Source organism: Betta splendens, chromosome 7, assembly GCF_900634795.4.
Source record: "Betta splendens chromosome 7, fBetSpl5.4, whole genome shotgun sequence".
NCBI lineage: Eukaryota > Metazoa > Chordata > Actinopteri > Anabantiformes > Osphronemidae > Betta > Betta splendens.
Genome location: NC_040887.2, coordinates 16300027 through 16327354, shown reverse-complemented (window position 1 = coordinate 16327354; position 27328 = coordinate 16300027). Strand labels below are relative to the sequence as shown.

Genomic DNA, 27328 nt, shown 5'->3' with positions numbered 1-27328 from the left:
TTTACCATATGAAGTTCTGCTTATTTTCAGCAAAAAAACATAGATTTCCACAAATTAAATAGTAGAAGGATGGTCTTTTGGTGGTGATTGGAGTCTTGCATATGTCACAGATTAAACAGTAGTGTAGTGCCAGATAATCCCTCTGGAGACTCACGTGGTCAAATAGACTACACATAAACCACACTTTAATCTCCCTTCAATTACACCATAAAACCATGCCTTTTGTAATGTCAGCGTTACTGTTTTTCTGACCCTTCATTATTTCATTGCATTGTCCTTTAATTTTACACCTAACTTTATATAGGAAAGAAAGCCACATACCTAATTTCAAACACACTTCTTTATTGTCTTAAAAAACTAGCCTCACAGTTTCTAACTAATACACCATAACATGAAACAACCCTTTGTCTTTAAGATGTGTGCTTTTTATAAAATAATGTTTGTTAATACAAGATAATCTGAAACTACAGTATGTAGTTTTTGCTCATTTTACTAGCTGGATCTGAAAGGACAGATGGTCATTAGGGTAGGTGATGGAGTAAGAATAGATTTATGACTACCAGCGAGTCCATCCAAAGCACACATAATTTTTTGCCCTTTTCAACTGGCAACAACTGTGTCTCAAAATCATAACATAGTATTAGAGAATATTGCCTCGTCCACATGGTGGTTAAACAGCACATCCACACAATCTGCCTCCAGAGTGCATCCTGCTTATTGTTTGTCCATTTTGTAGCCCTTTAATATCACAAAGTACAGGTAAACAAATGGTCTGAAGATTCCTGATCAGGTCCTGCTCTCTTAAAATTCAATATGTGGGCAAATGACGGAATCAGCTCCTGAATTACACAAAAAAGCAGGCTTTCCACCCATGCTTACTGCAGAACATACCCTGAATGCCTTAACACAGATTTGCAAAACCTATTTAAAGGAGTACTTAAAATTCACTGTTAGGATCTTAATACTGTAGGTATGTTTTATAAGAAAGAAGGCTATGCTTTTTGTTTACACAAAAATTTAGGTATAGAAGATCTGTGTAGTTTTAATCAGCTATTATTACAGTTGTACTGACAGTATGCATGGGTGTAATAAAAAAGACTGCAAAAATGATGACCAGGACATACGGTATAGCAAAGGGATGTTTAATGAATTCCTTGGACAATGAGATGAACATGTCCTTTGTTGATGTAATGCAAATTATAGAATACCAATATAGTATTGGTATTGTGTCAGCATTCCTAGTTCAACTGCATTTTTCAGTTAATGTTGATTCAAAATGGAGAACAAAAAAAATGTCTGGAGTCCTGCACATGGACTAACCAGTAGGGGGAGATCCATTTCTAACCAAAACAGAAACGCATACTAAACTAGTGCCCTTATTGAACGTCAGCATCTGCTATCTACTCATGCACCCTTTTTACTTGTTTATAATCAAAGTGTCATGGGCTTACACAACGAAAAGCAAATCTGGAGTGAGCTGTTGGCAACAAACTTTGCAGAGAATGCATACAGACAGATTAAATAAAATAATCAACTTAAATTAAATATTTAACAAAGGACACAAAGTATTGTGAACGCTGCCAGTTTGGCACAAAGTGTCCCTCACAGCACCATTAAATACCGAAGTCAAATGTTTAGATTGACTTCATTTCGATTGAATGTCACAAAATGTGTCTACTGACAATGGATAAAAAGTACAATTGTTATTTCAATTCCAAGAAAAAGGGTGGGAGTTTAAGCTCCTAGAAAATGGCACAAGTGCTATGGTGGGTTTAAAAAAAAGACAAGATCTGTAGTCAGGTGAACCTTTCCCTTTCAAGAACACAGGCTATGTTTGGAATTAAAATATTTGACAATGGTGCTAAGCTTTTGGCCAATTTATTTGAGATTATACAATAAATAGTGTTTTTTTACTATAGGAGATTTTAACCTGAGATTTTATTTAAAAAAAATAAACATTCGACCTTCATACTTTTTTGTTGGAATTAAATAAGTTAAGACTGGCTACCTACTGCACTGCTTGCTCTAATGGGGGGTTATTATTGCTATGCTATTCCATTTCCATTCTAGTAGCAAGGAAACCCCCACCGTAGCACATGTGGTCTGGTTGAATAGGAATGCCTTAGGTGGTGAGTGTGTTGGTCCCCTACATAGCATGAAAATCTGAGAATGACTAGGCAAGCAAATGATGGGAAACACGTGTGCAGTGATCAACTCAATAAAATGTAAATTCATACACTTCATACATTCCTCTGTGGTTCTGTCTGGACAACAACTCCTCACATTTCTTCACAAGAACAAATGACTTCATGGAGCTATTGTATTGGTGAAAAGATGAAGAGTGGTTGAGTGAATGATTGCATCAAGTGCTAATATATCATGACATTACATGTAAAAAAACTACCTTGGTACAGAACACTGACCTCTCTAACAAATAATCTGGTACACATTATTTACAAATTCAACATTGTCATAGTGTGATATTTATAATATATATTTATATGCTACTGTCTTCCTCTGATTCTCTATTTTAAAACTCTTTACAACAATGCCATCTTATACTTCTTACATAGTAAAGCATACACACCACACCTAACGAGTGGTAGTCTAATAGAAATAAACAGGAAGACGCTGTGGACCGTGAGTACACCTACATTTGTGTCCTGAGTGTGTGGATAGTAGATCAGCTTGTAACCAGGCAGCCACAACTTGCTGGTAGCCTCAGCAATGAGGGGCGTATTAAGAATAAACTTTTAGGATTCCAAGATTTTTCAGCTCACACGGTACAGTTTGTTCAAGACACTTGCACATTTAAGACAGTCTTGATATATTTAAAAGGTGATAATTAATTCTAATAATATTATTAAACGTGTTATTTCTGTCCCATGGCAGCAGAGTAAACATCTGCATTATTGTCTGTTGATGCTTTGCCCTGTGATTCCCACGTCGCTCCGGTTATCAATTTTGTTGCTATGGAGGAATGGCCTCTGTGCATCGGTACAGCTTTGTCTAAAATTTGTCTATGTATGTGTCATTAAAAGTCTGATGCAAGTGAAGATTTTTTTTTATCAATGATTGAAGATGGTTTGCTCTCAGAGGCGGGTTTGAGCCTCTGGGACATAAATTTCAATGCTGTCTGCGCTTTCTGTAGCAGAGTTCTGTCGTACTGATGCCGCACGCTTTGCTGCCATCAAACGTTTCCTGGCTTCCTGCCGTTGTTTGTCCACAGCCGAGTCCACACTCCTGTCCTTTCCCGCAGACAGCTTGGGCTTAGACTGCTTCTTTGGCACAGCTGATGGAAGTTGCTTGTTGCCATCCTGAGGAAATCATATCAGGAATGAAAAATAATAAACAAAGTATGCAGTGGTACTGGCTGAAAAACTACAAGTGGTGCAGATTTATAAAAAGTCAAATAAAAAAAAAGGCATACACCAGATTTACGATAATTCAACTACAGTAATAAAGTAATAAAACTGAATTTGGAGTTTTCATTAGTTGTCAGTTATAATCATCACAGCTAAGGAAATAAACATTTGAAATATCATTAATAAATATAATATACAAATTTCACTTTTTAAATGAAATGATTGAAAAACATAATCATATTCTAATTTTATGATCAGCACCTCTACAGCTACCAGACGTACAGGAGATCACAAAAAATTTAGACTGTCCTAACAATTTTGGTTTAATGAATACTGTCTGGGCCCAAACATCACCTTCTCTGATTTCTCAGGAAGCTGCCAATTGTTGGATTTTATTTGGTAGAGCTCATCAAACTTCATGCTGATGTCCTCTATTGAGAGCTGTAACAAATCCCAGAAGCCAGCGAGGTCCTGTGCCGTTGGTCGTGGGTTTGCATTCACATTCTAGTACAGGAAAAAAACCCCCAAAAGAATCTCACACACAGATCAAATCTCAACATTTATACAAACTATAAGTGGCTGAAAAAGAATACTAGAGTAATACAGAATGATCATCTTTCACAAATCTAGATAGATGAATAATCAATACTTGTATACAGAAAAAACAGCAACTTAAAAACAAAAGGGACCACTAATCAAACCAGACATTTAACAGGAAGTGAGAACTACTCACCAAGTTTTCATTACAAAGTCCTCTAAACTGCTCAAACTTCTGTGAAATGAGAAGCTGAGCGCTGCCAACTGCACTGCGGACCGTTCCCAACACTACAGAAAGTAGGAAGATCGAAAGATGGTCAACAATCAGGCATGAATAAGTGAGTGAAAAAATCCTCACCTTAAAAGGCAAATATAAAGACTACAATAAAAAAGGCTGCTACTGCTACTTTGAGCTCCAGAGAAACACTGCATATACATATAGGAAATGTCCCGTAATAGACATAGGATAAGGTGTCCTTTATTTATTTTTTGCCAATATTTACTATTTAACATTTTGTGACATAAACCTCTGATGTAATAAACTAACTTCATGTTGCAAGGGACAGCACATGACATTTAATTTGCTACTTTCTGGCTAATATTTGCACGTGTAAAGGAAAATTCATAATTTAGGTCCACAGAAAGCAGTCTGACGGAGACTCCACAGCTAGTCAGCTCCAAACTCATTCATATTTAAGAAACAGCTGGGAAAAAATGGTTAATGGTCAACCAATAAAAAAAAAAGTGTTGATCAGGACACACAGCTCCTCTGGCGCCCCCATGTGTGTCAGCCCACTGCTTCCCATATTGAAGGAATGGGTCAAATGCAGAGGACACAATTTCAATAAACTGGATCAATAAAGAATGATTTGCACGTAGCCTGGAAAAAACATCTCAAGTCTTATAACATTGGTAACCTGGACACCAGAGACAAATACTGTATATAGCAAAGTATCTCATCTAATTTAGACACAAAATTATTTCAGGCAATCCTGTCACTCACCCTCTTCTGAGAGCTTGTTGTCTTTGGTCTCCTGCTCCATCCGTTGACACCAGCCCTCCATTCGTTCAGTTTCCGCCTTTAGAAGCTTCAGAAACCAGTTACCATCCCGGAGGCATGCTTGTGTACTAGGCTGAGCAGTATCTCTGTGGAAACTGCTGTTTCCACTCTCTAGGCTAGGGTCTGGTGGAGGCAGAGAGGAAGGGTCTAAAGCTGGGTCCAGATTCTCCGGAGGGGAGTTGGGTACACTTGATTGGGCCAAGATGTATTTTAAGGGCTGCTGTTCCATGTTTATGTCCTTTTCATTGGCTTTGGTGGTATTGTTTGTTTGACTATTGCTGCAATTGGTTGTTTTGTTTTCAGCAGGTGTGGTATCCTGGGGCTCTTGAAGCTCTGTCTCTGTATTTTGTCTGGAGGTCATGCTGCTGTCCCGGCTGAGACTGCAGAAACATGCAAATATATCAGCTACTGATGAAAAGTTAAATGAGTAATGCAATGAAGTGAAGTATCAAACATTCCACAGTAATGTAGTACATATAGTAATAGTGTGAAGAAGACAGTGTTATAACTAATAGTACTTTATAGCAGCTGGATCAAAAAAACATACAAAAAGCCATCAAATCAGAGCTGGAAGAGCAATAAATGACAGCTAAATGACTAGTTCCACATTCAATTCAATTTTCGTACAGCCTGAAGAGTAAAAGCTTCATTATTGCACTGGGTGCCTATCCTATCAGACAGTGCTGAATGACCTTAGCCACTTCCTGTTGTGCAGGCTGCAGATTCACTGGAAATAGAGGCTAAATAATGAGACTAAAAGGGTATACTGGTATGAAGAGAAAAGGCTACAGCCCAATATCAATCAATATTTGCAACATCTTTGAGAACAGTAAACCTAACAAGCTGCCAAACGACTACTGATGGCTAGTAGTAATTGGGAATGCAATGAGCTTATACTCACGGCCTTCCGTTCTCCACTTGAACACCAATTGACTGAAATTTTAGTGGTGTAGCAAAGAGTAATGGTTCTTCTCTTGGAATTGGTTGAAGACAATCCACCTAAAAATTGTTAACAACCAAAAACCAGCGTCAGACATAATTTCTATTAGGATAAACGTATTCAACTAGAAAAAAAACAGCAACACATTTTTACCTGAATTCCAATTGAGGACAGCTTCCTCCTTGGTGCAGTTGGGGGCTGTTCGAGGGTGACACTAGTGCTTACAGTGTCATTTTGGGGCTGGACAGATGTTGATGAGGTGGCAGTGGTGACAGTGATAGTGGGGGGGAGGTCGCGACGGGCTGGAACAGGAGGCAAAGATGCTGCAGTGTTTGCAGAGGTCGCAGTAGCCAATAGAGATTGGGTCCTTTTACCCAGACTGCTACAGAGACTGTCAGAGGAGTTGCTGCATCCTGACTGGCTGTTGGCTTCACTACCGCGGTCCTGCTGGTCAAGGTATGTGTCTTGTGCTGACTCTGTGCTGCTCTGAAGTGTCACAGAGATGAGTGGCTTGGAGGTGGTGCGTGGTGGCACAGGAGGAGGAGACTTTTTATTGCCAACTGTTGACAGGAGGAGGAAAGAAAAACAGAGCTAAGAATTAGGAATTCATTTTCTTTAAGACATAGAATTAAAAACCCTAGCAGCTAAACATGAACAAGATGGTGCCTAAGGGCTACAAGTGTCTTTTGTGCTTCCTGTAAGCTGTTGGCAACTTTGTTACACTGACATCATTCTTTCCGGGGATCTTATTTTACATGCCACACCTCCATAGCCCTGGGGTCAGTCTTACAGGGCAACATTCTTCTCTGCTTTGCATAAAGTCCCATTAAGCAAAACAGTTCAAGCATTAGGAAAAAAAGGAGGAGGAGCTAAAATATATAAAAACAGGTGTTTCACTTTCTCCAAAACTAAAAACTTTATTCAACTGCTCATTCAGTTGAATGCCCACTTTATGCAAGGAGTGGGCGCCTTGCATGGCAGCCCACTCCTCCCCAGGGGATGGGTTAAATGCAGAAGAAAAACACAAAACACAGTCAAAATGTGTGTCACTGTTAACCATTATAATATTGTATATAAATGCAAACTTGCCTAACATCAATTTTTCAACAAGTTTTGATCCCAGCAGTGCAGGAAATTTATCTCTGCATTTAACTCATCCCCTTGGGGAAGTTGTGGAAAGCCACAGTGCAGCAAAATGAGTAAACGCATATTGAATTGTCATTTGCAAAATGCTTTTCCATTTGAATACTACAAAAAACCATGACAATATGAAATGCAATTGATTAAAGTTTTTATAAAACTTTTAAATAATGAAACTGGGTATTGAATTGCCACTTGAAATATCAGATTGCCAAATGCAAAATGCATTTTCAAATTAAACGATGCATTACCATTTGAATTTTGAGTCTGATAAACTTCCATACATTATACACATGTGCATTATTATCCACTGTTCTTGCCGATATATAGACCTACTCTGGTTCTTAATCCAAGCTGATAAACCTAAGACTGATAAAGATCACCAAATTTACTTGCGTTAGTAGCAGCTGAAGTCCTAAGGACCTTTAATATTTGGTCTAATCATCAAAGTAATAACACACCAGGATTCTTGTCTGTTGCTCATCCTGCTGTAAAAGGTACAGCTGCTTCACCTATTCAGTCAGGAGATTACCTCACCAATAAGTGACAGAGAAAGAGTGTGTAACATGTGTGGATGACTCAGCCTATTCGTGGAAATACACAGATGCACAAGGGATTGTACAATGAACACACCTTGTGCCTACAGTACAATAAAAAAAGTGACTGTGCCTGATGATACGCTATAATCTTATGCTTCTGTTTGTATAATGACAAGAGTTAATAAGAGACAAACAAAAACATGTACATTTACTAAGCATTGGTTAAAAAAAAAGAAAATTTGGATGTTTAACATAACTGTGAGTGGTTCACTTTGATGTTAGTCTAAATGAGCCTGTAAAAGGAATCTAAGTTCGGGGGGAACCTGCTAGGTTTTCTAATTGCAAAGCACAACACTGGACAGGAGGAGAAAAGCTGTCTAACAGACGAAACTGTGTACTTAAGAGCCACTGGACCTCAGAATTACCAAATTAAGATCACGTGACTTCAAGATGGGCTATGGTTTAGATTTTACTAGAGTTACTGACAAAAAGCTTAAAATGTCAACCAGGTGAAAAAGTGTACTTTTTCCTTGTCAGGAGTGATCCTCCAGACAAATGTAATGTCTATCTGGAAGTTTGGATTTGCTTTATGAACTGCTATTTATGCCGATTATTATCACCATCCCCAACTTCCCCAACGCCTCTGAGCTCACACCACGGTCACATGTTGAGAGTAGGATAAATGAAAGAAACCGAACAACGGCACATGTAATAGTAAATGTGGAACGAACAATGTTCCATCTCGTGGAAACTGGTGGATTGCCATGCTTGAACGGCGTGTGTCAGTGAAACGGGTTTAAACTGAACTGCTTACATTTTTAAATGCAAAGCACACAGTCTCAGTAACGACGTTTCTAGTGACATTACAGAGTGCAGTAAGCGACGCCCGTTACCCATGTGCTGGAAGCGACATAATGGTGTATTTAGCCGCACTAACAGGGAGCCTAGCTACTTACAGAGGGTTGACGACTCACCTGCTGCTAGCTCATGCTAACAGCCGGTTCTCGCTCAGTATTGTTCATTCAGCGCCGACAAACACTAGCCACGATTTCGTTCCGGCATTAGCGAGCAAAGACAGACTGACGACCGTAGATAGTTTCCATCTTACCTACAGTCAAACGGCAGCGGACACACGACTGCACCTCGCTGCTCGCTAGCAACTCGCATTAGGGCTCCAATTCCTTTCTTCATCCACTTTAGCTTGATGCCACACCATTAGCTCGTGTTAGCGCGCTCCTGTTAGGGTGTCGATGACTGACAGTTCTAACACTGTCTCGGTTTGGCGAAAAAAGTCTGCCTCGTAAACGACTCGGTAATCCTACTTTCTGGCGATTGAGTAAATGCAGACAATATCCAGGCGAGGTATGGAGTCCTGCCGTAAGAAGAAAAGATTTGTGGTACACGCCCTTGACGACGAGGATTGGAGTTCACGCTTTGTACCTCAGCTGCTCGTTGCAGCCGATTGGTCCAATCGGCACCTCGCGCTAATCGCGCATTGCTGTGATTGGAGGAATGTATAGGTGCGTTTCATTTTTTTTACTGACGTCGCGGGAGCAGGTCTGTCTGGACATTAATCCCCAGAAACCCCCACGAATTCGATGTATTATGAGTGGCCATCAGCGGAGACGATTCAGAGAATCAATTCTTGCCCCGTGACTGGGAAGGTCAGCCAATCGGCTACGTTATAAACCCAGCTCTGAAGCAACAAGACTTCCAGACAGAATGAAAAAGAAACTGCCAGCTGTGGGTTTAAACGCAGGGGCGGGTCAAGATTCTTTTCACTGGGGCGTCCACAAACTTATCAAGGTCGACACGTTTATAAATGCTGATAATGAGTTGTATTCCAAACAATAAATGGATACCTTAGTGATTCATTGTTGTATTATAGTGTTTGTTCTGTTAAAATTTGATACCTGGATTTAGGGCACTGAACCTGAGTAGATGCTAGTTTCTAGAATAACACAATAATAGTAGATCTAAACATAAACCCAGCCTACTTAAAAAAACATGTTTCATGTTTTGGAACAGCCTTCACAGTCTACTTGACATCATATATTATTATAGGAATTTATATTCTTTTTCTTTCAGTTTAAAAAAGGAACAAAATAAAGGCTTTATACGTTTTGTTGCAAAGGTTGCTTTGTAATTTGTAATTATTGTTTGTTTACTATGAGCAGTAGCCTGGTCGGCTTGATCCCACCAGGTGTATCCTTGAGCAAGAGACTTCACAGTAGCTCCCTGATTGACCCCATTTATGGCAGCCCAATGCTCCCCCATTGAGACAATGGGTAAAAGAACACACTTTCTCCATGGGGATCAATTAAGTATGAATCTTATCTTAACATATAACAAATTATTAATTTTGACTGAAACACGTATGTGATAATTGCCACAGCTGCAAATACTGTGTATGGTGTAATTGAATTTTATTGTACTGAATGTACTGTTCATTATTCATATCAATGTTTATACTGTATAATCCCACATCACTATCTCACCTGGTTGTCTCATTTAATGCATATAACTTTCCACATTTATTTTGTTAGACAGGTGCGGTGTCCTGCATCACTGTGAAACTTAACAGAACATTTTCCTTGTTTGACATCTTGTGTTGAACTTTTCTTTTAGCACTTAGCCAAGACGATAATTTTATCCTTGTGTAGAACTAGGTGCATGTGTAATACACCTACCTGTAATATTCTATAGGGTTAACATAAACTAAACATACTGTACAGATGTACATGTACTGTAATAGTAGTTTCTACATATCTGTCCTGTCACTGTTACTCACTTGTGTCACAGCTGTAGTTATAGCCTGTAGTGGTGGGTGGAGGTGAGTCTGAGTCCACAGAAGCTGTATCTTCATCCTGGGAACAGCCTGCTTGAATGGCCCGCAGGTAGCTGTGGCTGCGGGACCGGAAGCATGTAGGTGCAGGCAAATCCAGAGCCTCTACCGCCTGCGATTCCCCTTCACAGTATGGTAAGGAGTGCCCACATACCTGAAAGAACGTGTGCATACTCACACGCTAAGGGCAGAGGGCAGACTGAGAAACATGCATTTTCTAGGGAAAGTATTTTTTTTTAACAAACTACAACTCCCAGTACAACCAAAATTAAGAAAAGTGCTTGCATCTCATATACATTTACTATATGTCTATAATATATTAAAAATTTTGGTTGTAAAAAGTTCCTTGAGATAACTTTGGTTGTGAATTGGTGCTATATAAATACAACTGTATTAAATTAAGCATGCCTAAGCATCTTTTCTATTTCTCCCATCTTCCTCATGTTCATTTCCTGTTTTCTGCTCTTGTTTCTTGCTCTAGTAATCATCATTGTTATTACTTACACCTGCCCTTTGGATTTAATATACAGTATAAGAACTCCAGCTTCAACCTTTCACTACACACATTTCTTAGTTCATTGCCTTACCCAAGTTGTATCTGTTAATACATTTTTTAAAATGTTATTTTTGTATTTTTTGTAGTTTAAATTATTTTAAGTATTTAATTATTAATAATTTTTTTTGTTATCAGTGTCTCTATTCTCTTCCTTGTACCACCGCCTTAACGCGGTGAAGGAGCCAGGCCCAGGGCTGGGGCTCATATGCAAGCGCCTGGTGGCCAAGCCTATTCCCACGCTACCCAGCCGGGCACAGCCCACAAGGGCGGCGCAGGACTGTCCTCAGGTGGAGCCATAGGAGGGCGGTGCATGGTGGATTGGGTAGCATTCGAAGACAGGAGCCTTGGCGACCCAATCTCTGGACAGCCAATCTGGCTATTGGCCCATTAAATGTTACTTCACTGGGGGGGCCTGAGCTTGTACAGGAGGTTAAGCGGTACCGGCTAGAAATAGTCAGGCTCACCTCCACACACAGCCTGGGCTCTGGAACCCAATTCCTTGAGAGGGGCTTGACTCTCCTCTACACTGGATTTGCCCACAGTGAGAGCCGTCCTGGTGTGGGCTTGCTCATAGTTCCCCAGCTCAGCCGTCATGTGTTGGAGTTTTCCCCAACAGACGAGAGGGTCGCTTCTCTGCGTCTTTGGGTCGGTGATAGGTCAGTCACTGTTGTTTGTGCCTATGGGCCGAATGGCAGTGAGGCCTTCTTGGGGTCTCTGGAGGGAGAGTTGGAGAGTGCTCCAACTGGGGATCCCATCGTACTGCTGAGGGATTTCAACACTCACGTGGGCAATGACAATGACACCTGGAGAGGTGTGATTGGGAGGGTCTCCCCGATCTGAACCCGAGTGGTGTTATGTTATTGGACTTCTGTGCTAGGCACAGTCTAGCCATAACTAACACTATGTTCGAACATAAGGGTCAAATTAGTGCACATGGCACCAAGACACCCTAGGCCATAGGTCGATGATAGACTTTGGAGTCATGTCACCTGACCTTCGGCTATATGTTTCGGTCACTCAGGTAAAGAGGGCTGAGCTGTCAAATGCTGTCAAATAATCACCACCAGGTGGTGAGAAGGATCTGCTGGCAGGGAAGGAGGCTGAAACGACTTGGCAGGCCCAAACGTATCGTGAGGGTCTGTTGGGAACAACCGGCTGAACCCTCTGTCAGAGGAATCTTTAACTCACACCTCTGGGAGAGCTTTGACCAGATTCTGAAGTAGGCTGGAGACATTGAGTCCACCAAGCTGAAGAAGGAGTCCTATCAGATCTGGATGACCTGTGGGACTCCTGAGGTAGCTGATGGCTTCCGATGGGCCAAATGTGCTTCAGCCTGTGCTATTGTGCTGATCTGGTTTGGGGACCACAGAATTGTGTCTCTGCTTTTTGCGGATGACATTGTCCAGTTGGCTTTATCAGGCCAGGACCTTCAGTGTGTGCTGGGACGGTTTGAAGCTGAGTGGAAGCAGCTGGGATGAGAATCATCTCTTACAAGTCTGAAAAAGGTGGTTTGCTCTCCGGGTTGGAGGAGTTCAAGTATCTTGGGGTCTCGTTCATGAGTGAGCGAAGGAAGGAGCGTGAGACTGAAAGACTGCAGCCGCCGCACCCAATCCGATGAGGTGAAGAGGGAGCTAAGCGGAAAGGAGAAGCTCTCAATTTATTGGCAATTTATGTTCCTACCCTCACCTATGGTCATGAGCTTTGAATCCGGGAGGGAGCTCGGAGTAGAGTTGCTGCTCCTCCACATCCAAAGGAGCCAGCTGAGGTGGCTCGGGCATCTGTTCCAGATGCCTCCTGGACATCTCCCTGGGGAGTTGTTTTGGGCATGTCCCATCGGTAGGAGGCCCAGGGACAGACCCAGGACATGCTGGAGAAACTATGTCTCTCAGCTGGCCTGGGAACGCCTTGGGGTCCAACCGGAAAAGCTGGAGGAGGGTCCGGAGAGAGGGAAGTTTGGAGTTCTTTGCTTTGACTGCTGCCCCCACAACCTGGCCCGGATAAAGTGGTTGAGAATGGATGGATGGTGTCTCTATTGCCTTCAGTTTATTCTTGCTACCTTGTTAGTTAGGTAGATTAAATTTTTGTTTTTCTCTTGTCCGTCCTCTTGTCTGTGATTGAAAACTGATGTTCTCAGGTAAAAATAAACATTTCTGTCTTGAAATAATTGTTTGGTCCTGACCATACATCACCTTGGTTGAGGAACCTGTGGACTTCTATCCAGTTACAAAAAACAACACATTTGAAAAGAAAGTAGATATACCTGAGTGCTTGAGTCTCTGCTCAGGCTTCCAGAGCACTGGCTAAAATCATTGTTTCTGTGCAGTGGAGGCACCTCCAATGGGCTCACCAGGCAGTCTAAGTTATCCAGGCTCCTATTAGTTGACAGCTCTTTCAGGGATGGCAGGGAGCTGTGGAGGTAATTTAAAAATCAGCCTCTCAGAGGTCAGGTGTTAAAATAAATCAGAGCTATGTTTAATTGATGACATCCAAGAGAACCTTTAAATTAGACTCCAAAAAGTTCCCTGGATGTTTTAAAATTAAATACGTGTGACGTGCAGATAGTGATGGGGTACAGTATGTGCTAGGGTTTAAAATTGCAGCACAGAGGAATCAATAGTTTACAGTAAGAGCAAACCTGAGTGAATCAACTTTATCAGATTTTTTTTTCATAAACTAAAGGTTTCCTCTTTTCCTCTATCTGCCACCTGGTGTAACTGCAAATGTGAGTGTAGTAAGAGGGAGGTTGTGGAGAAGTGATTTGCATGGTGTGAAAATTTGCAAGGCTTAAAAAAACGACAGGTAAGAGTACAGTACCGGCAAACCACTCTTGTGTGTGCTTGCATGGTGAGAAATGGAACAGAGAGCACAGGGGAACCGTACTGCGAGGGTTAGACACAAAAGATGGCTGATAGTAGTGGTAGGGAAGGTAAAAGTGAGTGGATGGCCACACTGTCCTGTCAATGAATGACACTGACCTCAGATGCTGCATAGAGCATGCACTTTGCAGAGGCGACCAGAGATAATCCTCCCACATGAGAGCGTAGCAACCAGGCCTGTCGGTGTGTATGTAGGAGTGAAAAACATGGCAAATTTTCACCTCCTATTATGTTCGTAGTATATGAAGATACCAGCCCATGACGTGTCTTGTCACCTCTCTAGTTAAGATGGATCTCCGCCTGCACAAATAGCTTCTATTGACTTGTTTTGAGAAGTGCTGGTCCAATGATTTGTGACAAGATGCTGCCATCTGCTGACTACATTTGGGGGTTCCCAAATGTGTCTTGCCACATTTAAATAAAAATACTAACATTCAGTTTCTTATTTAATGAATGGTAAATAAAAAAGCACAAACTCAACTGTGATAATACAATGAGTATGATAATCAATATCACAGTTCAAGTAATATGATGTTGAATCGATGTTGTGCACTCACTTGCGTGGAGGTGGTGGTAGCGGTTGCTCACTCAAGGAATGCTGGGTGGCCTTCAGGTAGCTCTGGCGACGAGCTGCAGATTTAGGGGAAGGTTTGGGGCTTCCCTCTGAGTCCTCGCTGTCTTCTAGGTCTGCCATTGCTTTCACATAGCTGCCACTGCGCATCCTTCGACAGGGGATCTCGGTTCCTTTGGCCCTACCCTGACATAAGGTTCCAGCCCAGTCCCCCAGTGGCACCTGAATTATAGAAACACATACACCCCAAAATATGTAATGCATACCTTTAACAGTTGTAGGGCTTAGTTGTGTGCATTTCTAGTCTTGGTTTTAATCACATTAGAATATTCACCATACAGTATGATTCTGGGCATGGAAGCAATGGTACTTGAAATATGCCATAACTGGGATGAATGTCATGATTTGTATATGAATACATAAATAATATGCATAAATAAGTGCAAAAAAACAGCAAAGGACTCAATTTAATTAAATTATAAGGGAAAGCAGGAAGTGTTTACTAACACATCATCAAAATAATGTTAATGCATGCAAACTTACAAAGAATAATGATGAAGATGAATACTCACTGTCCCTCCTACCTGAAGGAACTGTTGTGCCAGGTCTTGGTGACATGACTTTGATTTGTTGAGCAGAGTCTTGTTAACTGTAGCTGAACCCTTCTGCAACACTTGCCTTGCCTGGCTGAGGGTGAGCGTGGACCAGGAGCCCCTCTTCCTTAGTGTATCATCCTTGCTTTCTCTAATCCTTGCTTCCTCTTCTTTAGATTCTGCCTGCTTTGCTGGGTATACCAGTAACTTGAGGTCACTGCTGCTCTTTGAGGTCTTTAGAGTATGTGCAGAAATAGTGTTGTAGCCCTGTGAAATATGTCTGGGAGCGGCCTGGCTGTCTGACACAGCTCTTCCAAGAGTCATCATGCTCAGTGGGTTGCGGTAACCCACAGCAATTGTGCCAGCTTTGGTAGTGTCAGTGTCCAGGGCATCATCTGAGCTCCAGAAGCTCAGAGCATTAGGCCGAGGTCTTTGCTTTGGCACCTCTGTTTTAGCCCTGTCTTTACTCTTGCTCCTGCGTGTTGGTCTCCCACCATCCTCTCCAGCCCCTGTGGTGCCAGTCATTCCTCCAGCAGAGCGGCCATTCATGCTGCCTTTAAGTGCTGAGTTTTCCAATGACTGAGACTTGGCAAACAGTTTCTGCACAGAATGCATCAGGTGCCGAATGCGTCCCGGACTATCACTGCGTTGCTTTGACATACGCCCTCTGTGGAATTGCAGAGTACTAAAGCCATCACTCTGTAGGGGCAGATGCCTCTCTAGCTGGTCCAAAAGGCTGGAAGGTAACCGGTTCATCTTTGCTGCTGCTGCAGAGGAGATGGTGGCTGAGCCACTGGTGATCATAGGAGCACCAGTAAGGCCTAGACCCAAGCCCATACCCATAGATAATGAGGTGGACAGTGTACCTGCCCTGCTACTCTGCCCAACTCCACCACTAGCAGTCATACAGCCCTGTGAGTAGTCGCCCTGCTCAGTCTGGGAGTTGAAGTGCAGGCGAGGAAAAGTACTACTGTTTGACATCGGATTAAAAGGCAGCAAGCAGTCAGGGCTGGTGGGACTGGTGGGAGGACACTGTTGATAATGAGGGTCCAAAGTGCCATAGTGGTTTATAGTGGGGCTCAACAGAAAGGAACTATGAGGGTCAGAGATCAAAGAGCAGAGAGGCTTTTGAGGGCATCCTGCTGGTTCACATGAGTCCGATAGGTGACGACTGCGGTTGGCTCCTAACCCTTTCATGCTGGCTGAGACGCAGTCATTAGAACATGATTCCAGTAGATCTACAGGCCTGAGGGGCTTAGTCTGCAATGACACATAGAATGATGAACGCCATTAACTGGTGCTTAGTACACACATTGTTAGAATTGATTTTAAAACCTCCTAAACCCTTCTGGACAGTTTTTATCCCATGATTTACTCACATTTTAGTGGTTATTGATTATCTTAGGCATGTTTACTATAATGGAAATGTGAAAATGCAATTTTGTGAATTTACTGTAAGCTACCAGAGCATAACCATAAAACAGCCATTTGATATAATGATAAGCTACATTCCTTCCCAGTTTATACTAAAGCTAATAAAAACAGCCAATATGCTTTTGATTTTGATTTTGTGAACGAATAACACACACACACACACACACACACACACACACACACACACACACACACACACACACACACACACACACACACACACACACACACACACACACACACACACACACACATTCCAAATGTACTGTCATTTTCACAAATAATAGTTGAAACTCAAATGTACTTAACGTGGAATAAACTAAGTCATTTCTATTCGAAGCATGTGGAAAAACATCTCAGTTTTATGTCACTCAGTAACAATATTATTAGATACAAGCAGAAATACATTTCTGCTGTTGGAATCTACAGCCAGCTTATGAACTATTTACTGGAAGCTCTTTAGAAACACACAAGGTACTGTTTATACCTCGTGTGAATCACATTAATCAGTTTGTGTAAATAACATGATTGAAATAGAGATATAGAGGTACTGCATATGGAGAATAGGGTTGACTGCCACAAGCTCATCTGTCACTGGCTTCCTCATAGCTCAGATATAACATAACAGACTGTAATAGTGCTTCAAAGTTATAAAAACTCTTAACTCACACAGCAGAAACCCATGCTGCATTAAATTATCTCTAACAGATGCTCTGTATCACACTGGAGTGACTCACTGAACAGTCCATGGTAAAATCCCTCTCCCACATCAAGCATACAATTTTGCTTCGGAGCTGGATACGGGATGTTAACTTATTTACACATATTTACACTGTACTGGTTTGCCACTTACAGTACAGTACATCTCTCTGACCTCCCATACATGCTTGCAATGTGGGGGCAGACACTCATCTGAGTCAGTGTTCCTGGATGGGCACAGCAGTGTGCTAACAAACACACTAGCATTTTACAACAGCCTGCTGTAATTCAACCATCCAACCAGACTGTAACCCTGCATGTTCATGTCCTGTAGATGCCCCTGCTGCCAAACTGACACACACCCACCCACTGACCCACTAACACATACATAGATGTCCTCGCCCACCTGCTGCTGATACCCTGACAAGTGTCGAGCATCGCTTGGGCACGATGATAAAGAAATAACATTCACAGTTTTCTTACTGACAGTAAGACAGTAATTCTTACTGCTTTAGTGTGTGTGAACAGTGGCCTTAATATGTGCAAGCTGAATGAATCCTTGGATTGGTCGAGATGTCAGTGACATCAGTATGTGCCTCTGCGTCACACTGAGGGAATTTTCTACACGCACATTCACAGTGAGCATCTCTTTCACCAGCACCTTTACATGCTTGTATACATCTCTGATGACCTCATATGTATGGATCAAATTTGTTTATTCCAATATATATATATATATATATATATATATATATATATATATATATATATATATATATATATATATATATATATATATATATATATATATATATATATATATATATATATATATATATATATATATTGGATATTCCAAGCTCGGGTCCTCTACCAGAGGCCAGGAAGCTTGAGGGTTCTGCGCAGTATCCTTGCTGTTCCTAGGACTGCACTTTTCTGGACTGAGATGTCGGATGTTTTTCCAGGGATCTGTTGTAGCCACTCCTCCAGTTTGGGGGTCACTGCCCCCAGTGCTCCAATCACCATAGGCACCACTGTGGCCTTCACCTTCCAAGCCTTCTCCAGTTCTTCCCTCAGCCCTTGGTATTTCTCTAGTTTCTCATTTTCCTTTTTCCTGATGTTGCCATCGCTTGGTATTGCCACATCCACCACTACGGCTTTCCTCTGCTCTTTGTCCACCACCAAAATGTCTGGTTGGTTCGCCATTATCATTCTGTCTGTCTGTATCTGGAAGTCCCACAGGATCTTGGCTCGCTCGTTCTCTACCACCTTGGGAGGTGTTTCCCACTTTGACCTTGGGGTTTCCAGTCCATACTCCGCGCAGATGTTCCTGTATACTATGCCAGCCACTTGGTTATGGCGTTCCATGTATGCTTTCCCTGCCAGCATCTTACACCCTGCAGTTATGTGCTGGACCGTCTCTGGGGCCTCTTTGCACAGTCTACACCTTGGGTCTTGTCTGGTGTGGTAGATCTGGGCCTCTATGGCTCTGGTGCTCAGGGCCTGCTCCTGTGCAGCCAGGATGAGTGCCTCTGTGCTGTCCTTCAGCCCAGCCCTTTCAAGCCATTGGTAGGATTTGTTGAGATCAGCCACTTCAGTTATGTTCCGGTGGTACATCCCATGTAAGGGCTTGTCCTCCCATGATGGTCCCTCTTCCAGCATCTCATCCTCTGTTCTCCACTGCCTGAGACATTCACTCAGCATGTCATCTGTCGGGGCCTTCTCCTTGATGTACTTATGGATCTTGGATGTTTCATCCTGGATAGTGGCTCTCACTCTCACTAGTCCTCAGCCTCCTTCCTTGCGGCTAGCGTACAGTCTCAGGGTGCTGGATTTGGGGTGGAACCCTCCATGCATGGTGAGGAGCTTTCTTGTCTTAACATCTGTGGTCTGTATCTCTTCCTTTGGCCACCTTATTATTCCCGCAGGGTATCTGATCACTGGCAGGGCGTAGCTGTTTATTGCCTGGGATTTGTTCTTGCCATTGAGCTGGCTTCTTAGGACTTGCCTTACTCGTTGGAGGTATTTGGCTGTTGCCGCATTCCTTGTTGCCTGTTCAACGTTGCCGTTTGCCTGTGGTATTCCAAGGTACTTGTAACTGTTCTCAATGTCTGCTATTGTTCCTTCTGGGAGTGAGACCCCTTCTGTGTGGATTACCTTGCCTCTCTTTGTCACCATCCTCCCACATTTCTCGAGCCCGAATGACATCCCGATGTCCGAGCTGTAGATCCTGGTGGTGTGGATCAGTGAGTCGATGTCTCGCTCACTCTTGGCGTACAGCTTGATGTCATCCATGTAGAGGAGGTGACTTATGGTGGCCCCGTTCCGGAGTCGGTATCCATAGCCAGTCTTGTTTATTATTTGGCTGAGGGGGTTCAGACCTATGCAGAACAGCAGTGGGGACAGTGCATCTCCTTGGTATATGCCACATTTGATGGATACTTGGGCAAGTGGCTTCCCATTGGCTTCAAGGGTGGTTCTCCACAACCTCATCAAGTTTGCAATGAAGGCCCTTAGAGTTCTGTTGATGTTGTACAGCTCCAAGCATTCAGTGATCCATGTGTGTGGCATTGAGTCATAGGCTTTCTTGTAGTCGATCCAGGCTGTGCACAGGTTGGTGTGTCGCATTCTGCAGTCTTGGGCGACTGTTCTGTCTGCCAGGAGTTGGTGTTTGGCTCCTCTGGTATCCTTACTAATGCCCTTCTGTGCTTCGCTCATGTATTTATCTTAGTCTATATATATATATATATATATATATATATATATATATATATATATATATATATATACACAGAGATAATATTATACAATTAATATCATAAATAAACATACATATCATATATAAACATTTTAAAAAATAGACTAACCTCAGAAGGCTGTTATGACTTTGATTACTCATTAAAATATGTATATCAAGATACACACTATACAGAAAATACACTACAGTTACCCACTTGAACAGAATGTGCCAGTGTTTTTTCTTTATTTAGACACTCAAGTAAACATTGAAGTACAACAGACACTTGAGTAGATCTCCACTGTATTTACTGTGGCAGATTAGGTTTTTCCACTTGGGGGCAGTATTAGCTCTTATTTCAGCTCACTTTTAGTTTTCAAACTCATCTGGCTGTTTTGGTGTGCTTTTTTTTAACAAACTAGTCACTAAATCGGTCTGTCTGCTGTTTTATCTTCAGGAGGCTGTATACAGAGGGCCTATGAGACCATTTTTGCTAAAAACAGCTGCTGTGTCTCAAATGATCCAGCAGAGCTAAGTGAACCAATACACTAAAATGATGTGCCAGCCAACATTACACAAATTAACTGTTATTTACCACAGTACCAGATGTATAAAAACATACTATTAAGTGAAAAGCCAACTATGTACCTGAACAAACATCTGCCTATTTAATTCTAATTACTCTAGTTTTAATTTCACACAATATACCAACTACATGACAGACAGATTAACAAAACAGGACCGACAAACAGAATACACACACAAACCGGACAAGACAGACCATCAAGACAGTGCAATGGGCATAAGATAAGACAAGAACCAACAAGACAACAATAAGGACAGAGACTTTAAATACTAAGTTATGGGCACAGATGTAAGTAATAAGAATGAAAAAAAAATGAATGGGTTTTAATTAAAGATAAATTACAGTACAGTATGTACCAACTCAGCCTCATAACACACACATAAACACACATTTGAATTAGGCGGAGACTTATGATCACAATACTTTGTGCTAGGCTGCTAAAGTTGAATTTTTCAGCTGCTAGAATATTTGGGAATATTTGTATTCTTATCACCAGCTAGTGGTCTACAATGATTCAAACTCTGCCATGTCTATGTTTTTCATTGGTTCATATTCACTTAGAAATAAAACACTTCAGAACATGAATCACCACTACAAAATACAGTTGCTTTATAATTATTTGTATTAATTAATAATAATTAAAATGTACAGATACATTTTAAAACCCATTTATCTGCCCTGTATTTGCAGTGGTGCGTGGCACACAGTTAGCATGTCTGGAGCTCTATTGTTATAAAGTGTTCTGCTTTGTACCAGCAGCTGCAGGGTGTCTGTTGAAAGCTGTGAACTTGCCTGTTTGATAAAGTGACTTTGACATGGTGTTGGTCTGGGGCAAAGTAAGATATAATGCACCCAATAAGTTAACCTCTGCAGTCATGTGCTGATGTGTCTTGCATGCTACACTGTTAAAACACACTAGCCATATATTCAGTGCAGCCTCTAGCTGTCATGACCCGCCATTCAAGATGGCAGAATGGGTAGATAAGAGTGGGCCAAATCAGCCAGAGAGAACCAGAAGTTATATGACAATTTGTGTTTTTAATCAAACACTCAAAACATGACTAACACAAAACATCCCTGTATAATAATAACTGAAAAATAAACCAGGAGGTGTGACTATGGCAGCCAAGTAAGAGAGACAGGAGGGCTGTATTACTTAATAAATGTAGCTGCCTGGGTGAATCCTCCAACACAGCTTGTATAAAATGGTAAAAAGGAAAACAATTTTCAATGGGGGTTGACCAAAACAACGTCGGTAATTTTTATTGTTAGAAGGAAGGGACACTCAGATTCCTCCATACAATATATAAATTATAATTTATTCCCTCACTGAGATATCTCAGCGGATTGATTGCCATCTTCCCAAAGACTATAACTAGCGCTTCCTGGTTTTGTCTGTAGCTGCTCCAGCAACGGTCAGGCTGAGAGGGGGCGGAGCCAGCCTCCTTGTGCGCAAACACCCTCTCCTCCATTGTTTTTCCTCGCCTACATCTAAAACTAATATTATATTATTATTGAATAATATTCAATACTCTAATATTCAATGACCGGAGAATCTGCTGGCAGTCTTCATTCGGCAACCCGCAGCAGAAAGTATCTGGCATCCGTAGGCCAAGAACCGTATCATTAGTTTTGTGCTGAATGTCAACAGTCAAAAGTAGCTACAGGATGCCAAGAGAATATCAGACAGAACAGTCGAATGAGCACTGCGTAAGTAATATATTTGACCTTTTATGGTTTTAGCTTGCGCTGTGAAGTTTAAGTACATTTACGAGCAGCTGCTTGTTGTGTTTTGGACTGTCGGGAGTAGCGTTAGCTCAAGTTTGTCTGTAAGGCAGAGGAGTAACACGCCCTGCAGGATCAGGTATGTCCAATCATGGCAGGTCGGGAGGTTCATCTGAGCGCAGTGAATTCTGTGTGTTGTGGAATATGACCATTTTAAGCCACAACACACAATACTGACGCTTTTTCCTGTTTTCTCTGGACATAGACCATCAATAGTAAACGTTTTTGCCCATTTTGCCTAATAAAATGTACTTTAAGACAGTAATCCATGCTTTTGTCAACTTGAACTGGAACTCTGTAACTGTGGACAGCTGGTCCAGAATGCAGCTTCAAACTTTTTAAATAGAATACAGAAGGCAGAACATATCACCCTGGTTTTGGCCTCTGTGCACTGTCTGCCTGTCCATCTTAGAATTTATTTTAAAATGATTGTACTTTTAACAATGTTTCTCTTAATCTAAATAGTTAAGCACTCTGGTCAGTTTTTAAGTGTTTTATAAAAAAGTTGACTTTACTAACTAACCAAACAATACTGCAGAATTAAATACAGAATTAAACTAATAGTTGAAACTAATTACAATCATTACAAATGAGGACCACAGAAAATGATGACACAGACATGAAACAAAGAGCACAAACAAACGCACCCCAGGAACCAAACAAGACATGACAGGAGCACCCTCTGGTGATGTGACGGGCACATTGTAACATTCACAGGTGCACAGGTTCACGCAGCATACAGCAAAAACTGTAGGAGGAGTACATGTTCATTAAGAGCTACAATACAAAAGAATAATCTTGCATATACAGTATATCACAATTACGTGTCAACATGGGAAAACCTCTAATGTTTTTGAAGTCTTGATACGAATGCTCCATCTCTGAATTGTTATTAGCTTTAAAGATAATTGTTAATGAAACCTAACCATGTCTGCAGTATAAAATTTAATAAGCTTTTGTGCGCTACCAAGTGGTTAAATGTCCTTATTGGGTTTATTTACAATGCCTGGACCACACCCATTTCCTACTCGCAATCTTAATTGATCGATCTGTTTAACTGTTATATATGTTATTATTCTGCAGCTACTGACTGTCTAGAGTGCATGCTCTCCACAGATCTCCACTTCTACTTGGCCATTTAACAGAAGGACTATTCATTTCAAGGCTGTGAATGTATTGCCATGTGGGTTAGCCGGCTAGCCATGCTTGTTTGTCACACATGTCAGTCACGCATTATTACTGTAATGTAAAATCAGGCATATGAGGCATATATGTTTGTGGTAGAGCATATTATAGTGTAGTGTGTTGGTATACTTATAAGTGCAGGGAGAGCTACTGTTCTTAACTTTGTATTTCTGTCAAAAGCAAATCTGTTAAGACTGTCCACTTTGCCTCCAGGAATATCATGTAAACAAGTAGAGTCATCTGGCTCCACTGAGAACAAAACAAGTGATAAGGACTGATCACGCTGACTGAGTATCAGTGTTGCCAGATGGGAAAGAAAGAAATGTTGTACTGTTGCTTTAAAATTATTGTATTTTGACCCAAACTATCGTATGAACTCAAACAACTCTAAAGATTTTTTTTAAATTAAAATATTCTATGTGAACATAACCTAAGGAAACAACACAGAGACTTAGTTATTTGAATTAAACAATTATTTATTTATTTTTGGAGACAGTTTTCTTTTGATTTCTTTTAAGGTAGTATTCAACACTGTAATGTCCAACACCACTTGAACACCACAGCAGTGTCAAACGTGTTTGTCGGAGTGAATCCGTCTCTAAAACTTAATAATTAATTACTCTCTCAGGTTTGCTTATTTTTGCTTTTGCTGTGATGCTGGATGAACGGTGCAACTGTGCAAACAAACACAAGCAGCTAATTGAAGCAAATAGCAGTGCTGATGTGATTAACAGAGAGGAGAAGACAACTAGATACGAGTGCAAACTGTTTCTGGTGATGTGTACATCATTCAAAACATGATGAATGGCAGTGTCAAAACTATTGTATATTTACTTTACTCAAGCACTAGTTTGTCATAGTACTTGCTGTGCTATATCCCGCCCCCTCGGCCAACACTGCAGCAGCGGTAACATGTATGTACTGTAGATGCGGCATCCAAAGGTACTCCTACTCATCAGCTGAGATTTTAATCATGCATTACTCATATATTCTCCCGATGTTCACCTAGCACATAAGGTGCTAAACCAGGGAAAAAAGGTGCTGTACCTACTGTATGCTAACGTTAAGGGTGCATACTGTAAAGCTCTAAACCCCTTCCCCCACTTGGCTGCTCTGATTACAGTCTGGTACATCTGCTCCCAGAATACACTACAAGGGTGATAAGAGAACCTGCACAGAAGAAATCTGAGAGAATGGACTGATGGGAGAGACTAAGAGACTATTTCCAGACCACAGACTGGGAGACACTCTCGTGGTGATGACATTAACAGCCTGACCCACTGCATCAAGGACTATATCATACCAAGAAAAGCTACAGGAGGAAGCTGAAGGAGGGGTAAGGACAGAACAACATCCAAGATAGTGTACAATAATAGTGTACAATAGAAGGACCTGAAGATCATCTATGCCCCCGAGAAGAGGACAAGGTGAGAAGACAACTAAGGTGCCCCAGACTGCTGAGGAACTGTGCTGACTAGCTCTGTGAGGTGGTCACATGCATCTTCAATCTGAGCCTGAGTCTGGAGACAGTCTCTAAGCTGTGGGAGAACTCCTGTGTGGTCCTGGTCCCTAAGAATATGCACGCTAAGGAACCGAACCACTACAGACCAGTAGCCCTGATCGACAGCAATGGACCCGCTGCAGTTTGCCTACAGGCCCAACATTGGGGTGGATGACATTGTAATCCTGTCACGATCTGGTTTCTTGTCTCTTGTTTCTGATGCCTGTTCTGCTTTTACGTTGAAAGGACTTCCTGCTAACGTCACATCATCAGCTGTTCCCTGTCAGTATCGGTCCTCGTTATCCACACCTGCACCTCATCTGCTATCAACCGCCTCGTATTTAAGCTCCACCTCTCACCCTTGTAACTTGACAGATTGTTGCGTGTTATCACCACTTTCCAGCGTTCGTTGATCTAGTCCTGTCGTGTATCGTGTACCCTGTTTTTTGACCTCTGATTCCGAGCCTGCCTAGCCCCTGCCTGCCTTGTCTGTCCTGGTCTTCTGCTCTGCCTGTTACCGACCCTGTCTGCCTGCCTGACCACGATTCTACGCCTGACGATTTGGTATGGTAAATCAGCCTCTCGTGTACGAACCTTGCCTGTCCCTGACGCTGTCTCTGCCTGACATTGTTAATCTCGTATAACCTCCAGTGTATGACTCTGTCTGATCTGGACCCTGTAACCTGGAATAAACTATCCTTTTACCACCGTCAAACTGTGTTGCGCTGTGCATTTAGGTCCTCATCCGTGTGTTCCTGACAAATCTACCTGCTGCACTCGGCGCTGACTTACCTGGAGGCTGCCGGAACTGCTGTGAGGGTCATTTTTTAACTTCCCTAGCGCCTTCAATACCTTTAAAGCTGGCACTTCTGAGAGAGAAGCTGGAAGGAGGCAGGAGTGGACAAACACTCACTGCATGGACAACCAACTACCTCCCAAAATGACAGTGCTCTCACTGCTCCTTTTCATCCTTTACACCTAAGACCTCACAGACAACACCAGCAACTGTCATATTCAGAAGTTCTCCAACATCTTAGCCATAGTTGGCTATGTGTCCAAGGGGAATGAGCTGGAGTACAGTATCTGGGTGTTCAGCTGAACCACAAACTCGCCTTCACCTTCTGAGGAGACTGAGGCCCTTTGGAGAGTGCAGGCCCTGGCTAAAGGCATCCTATCTCTCTGTGGTAGCCTCTGTTATGCTCTATAGTCTGCTGGGGAGGAAAACACTAAATAAGCTACAGGACACCTTTTTGCCATAGACTCTCTGGATACAGGAAGGTTTGCTGGACATTTGTGGAATGTCTGCTTATTCCCATGCCACATTGACGCTCATGTCAAGCCATGCCTAATTCTGTTTTGTTCCCCTGTTCATTGCAGTCGCTCACTCTGACTCCTCATAGACTAGACCCGCCATCTTGGATGGGCTGTCCACTGAACTGTGTGAAAGTGGTGGGTGAGAGGAGGATGTTGGCAAAGCTGACCATCGTGGTCAATTCCTCTCATCAACTGCACCAGAATGTAGGAGCTTTGAGCAGCTCCTTCAGTGGGATAGTGATCCACCCGCAGTGTAGGAAGAAGCGGTACCGCAGATCATTAATACCCACCACTGTTGCAGCTGTTGCAATGCAATGGTCTTGGCTCAACTTTGCATTCATTTGTTTTCGTCACTTTTTCCTGGTCACTTTAAAGTACTGTGCTGTATGTGTGAGTTGTGTATCTGTTGGACATGTTTTTCACATCCATGTTTTTTCTAATTCTGCACAAAAACAGTACTACACGCATGATCTGTAAATATGACTTGTGTTTTCTGCACAATTTTTGCTGTCTTTACGTGGCTGCTCCAGCAGTTGAATTCGCCCCCTGTGGTATGAATAAGATCCGTCTGTTTGTCTATATTAAAACAAACAAATACATAAAAAATAACAAAAATAAACAATGTTGCAAGTATTCATATGTAGAACCCTATATAAATGTTTACTTTCATTTAAAATCCTATCTGCTGTTATTATGTTTTCTGTCCAAGAAATGAGTTGACCTTTATCACTACTGTCGGAGAATAAGAGGTAGAAATGCTGATGAAGGAAATAAGAGAATTTAAGAATAAAATGTTCCTGCTGGCGACTGCATCGAGAGAATTTATTCTGTAATTCATGATTGTTCTGCTTTGCAAAGTCAGTAAAGTAAAGATTAGACTAAAGATCACAAGTTACTCTGCTATACAGATCATTTTATGAGAAATACTTAAAGCATCTGCCCTTGACATAAACAGAGAATTTGTAGATATGGGAGTTGAACAAGCAGCAATACCTGTATGATGTTTGCGTTTTGTTAGAGTAAAAATCATTTATTGACTGATTTATGATTTTCTTATTATGGTGT

At 41.7% G+C, this 27328-nt stretch overlaps 1 protein-coding gene across 5 annotated transcripts in view; it reads right to left on the bottom strand.

Annotated features, from left to right (window-relative positions):
• Positions 1-322: 322 nt before the first annotated feature.
• Positions 323-27328, bottom strand: part of dlgap4a (discs, large (Drosophila) homolog-associated protein 4a) — a 69286-nt gene continuing 42280 nt past the window's right edge. Inside the window, exons 4-14 of one of the 5 annotated variants that reach the window (XM_029155935.3) lie at positions 15002-16282; positions 14416-14651; positions 13958-14035; positions 13243-13390; positions 10373-10607; positions 6056-6462; positions 5864-5961; positions 4906-5342; positions 4099-4190; positions 3720-3869; positions 323-3317 (exon numbers count right to left, since the gene is read on the bottom strand). In XM_029155935.3, coding sequence (XP_029011768.1) covers positions 3093-3317; positions 3720-3869; positions 4099-4190; positions 4906-5342; positions 5864-5961; positions 6056-6462; positions 10373-10607; positions 13243-13390; positions 13958-14035; positions 14416-14651; positions 15002-16219 — 3324 coding nt within the window. In that variant the 5' untranslated portion in view covers positions 16220-16282 and the 3' untranslated portion in view covers positions 323-3092. Of the gene's footprint in view, positions 3318-3719; positions 3870-4098; positions 4191-4905; positions 5343-5863; positions 5962-6055; positions 6463-8693; positions 9015-10372; positions 10608-13242; positions 13391-13957; positions 14036-14415; positions 14652-15001; positions 16283-27328 lie in introns of those variants that run through there. The other 4 variants (XM_029155936.3, XM_029155937.3, XM_029155938.3 and 1 more) reach the window with 4 other exon arrangements.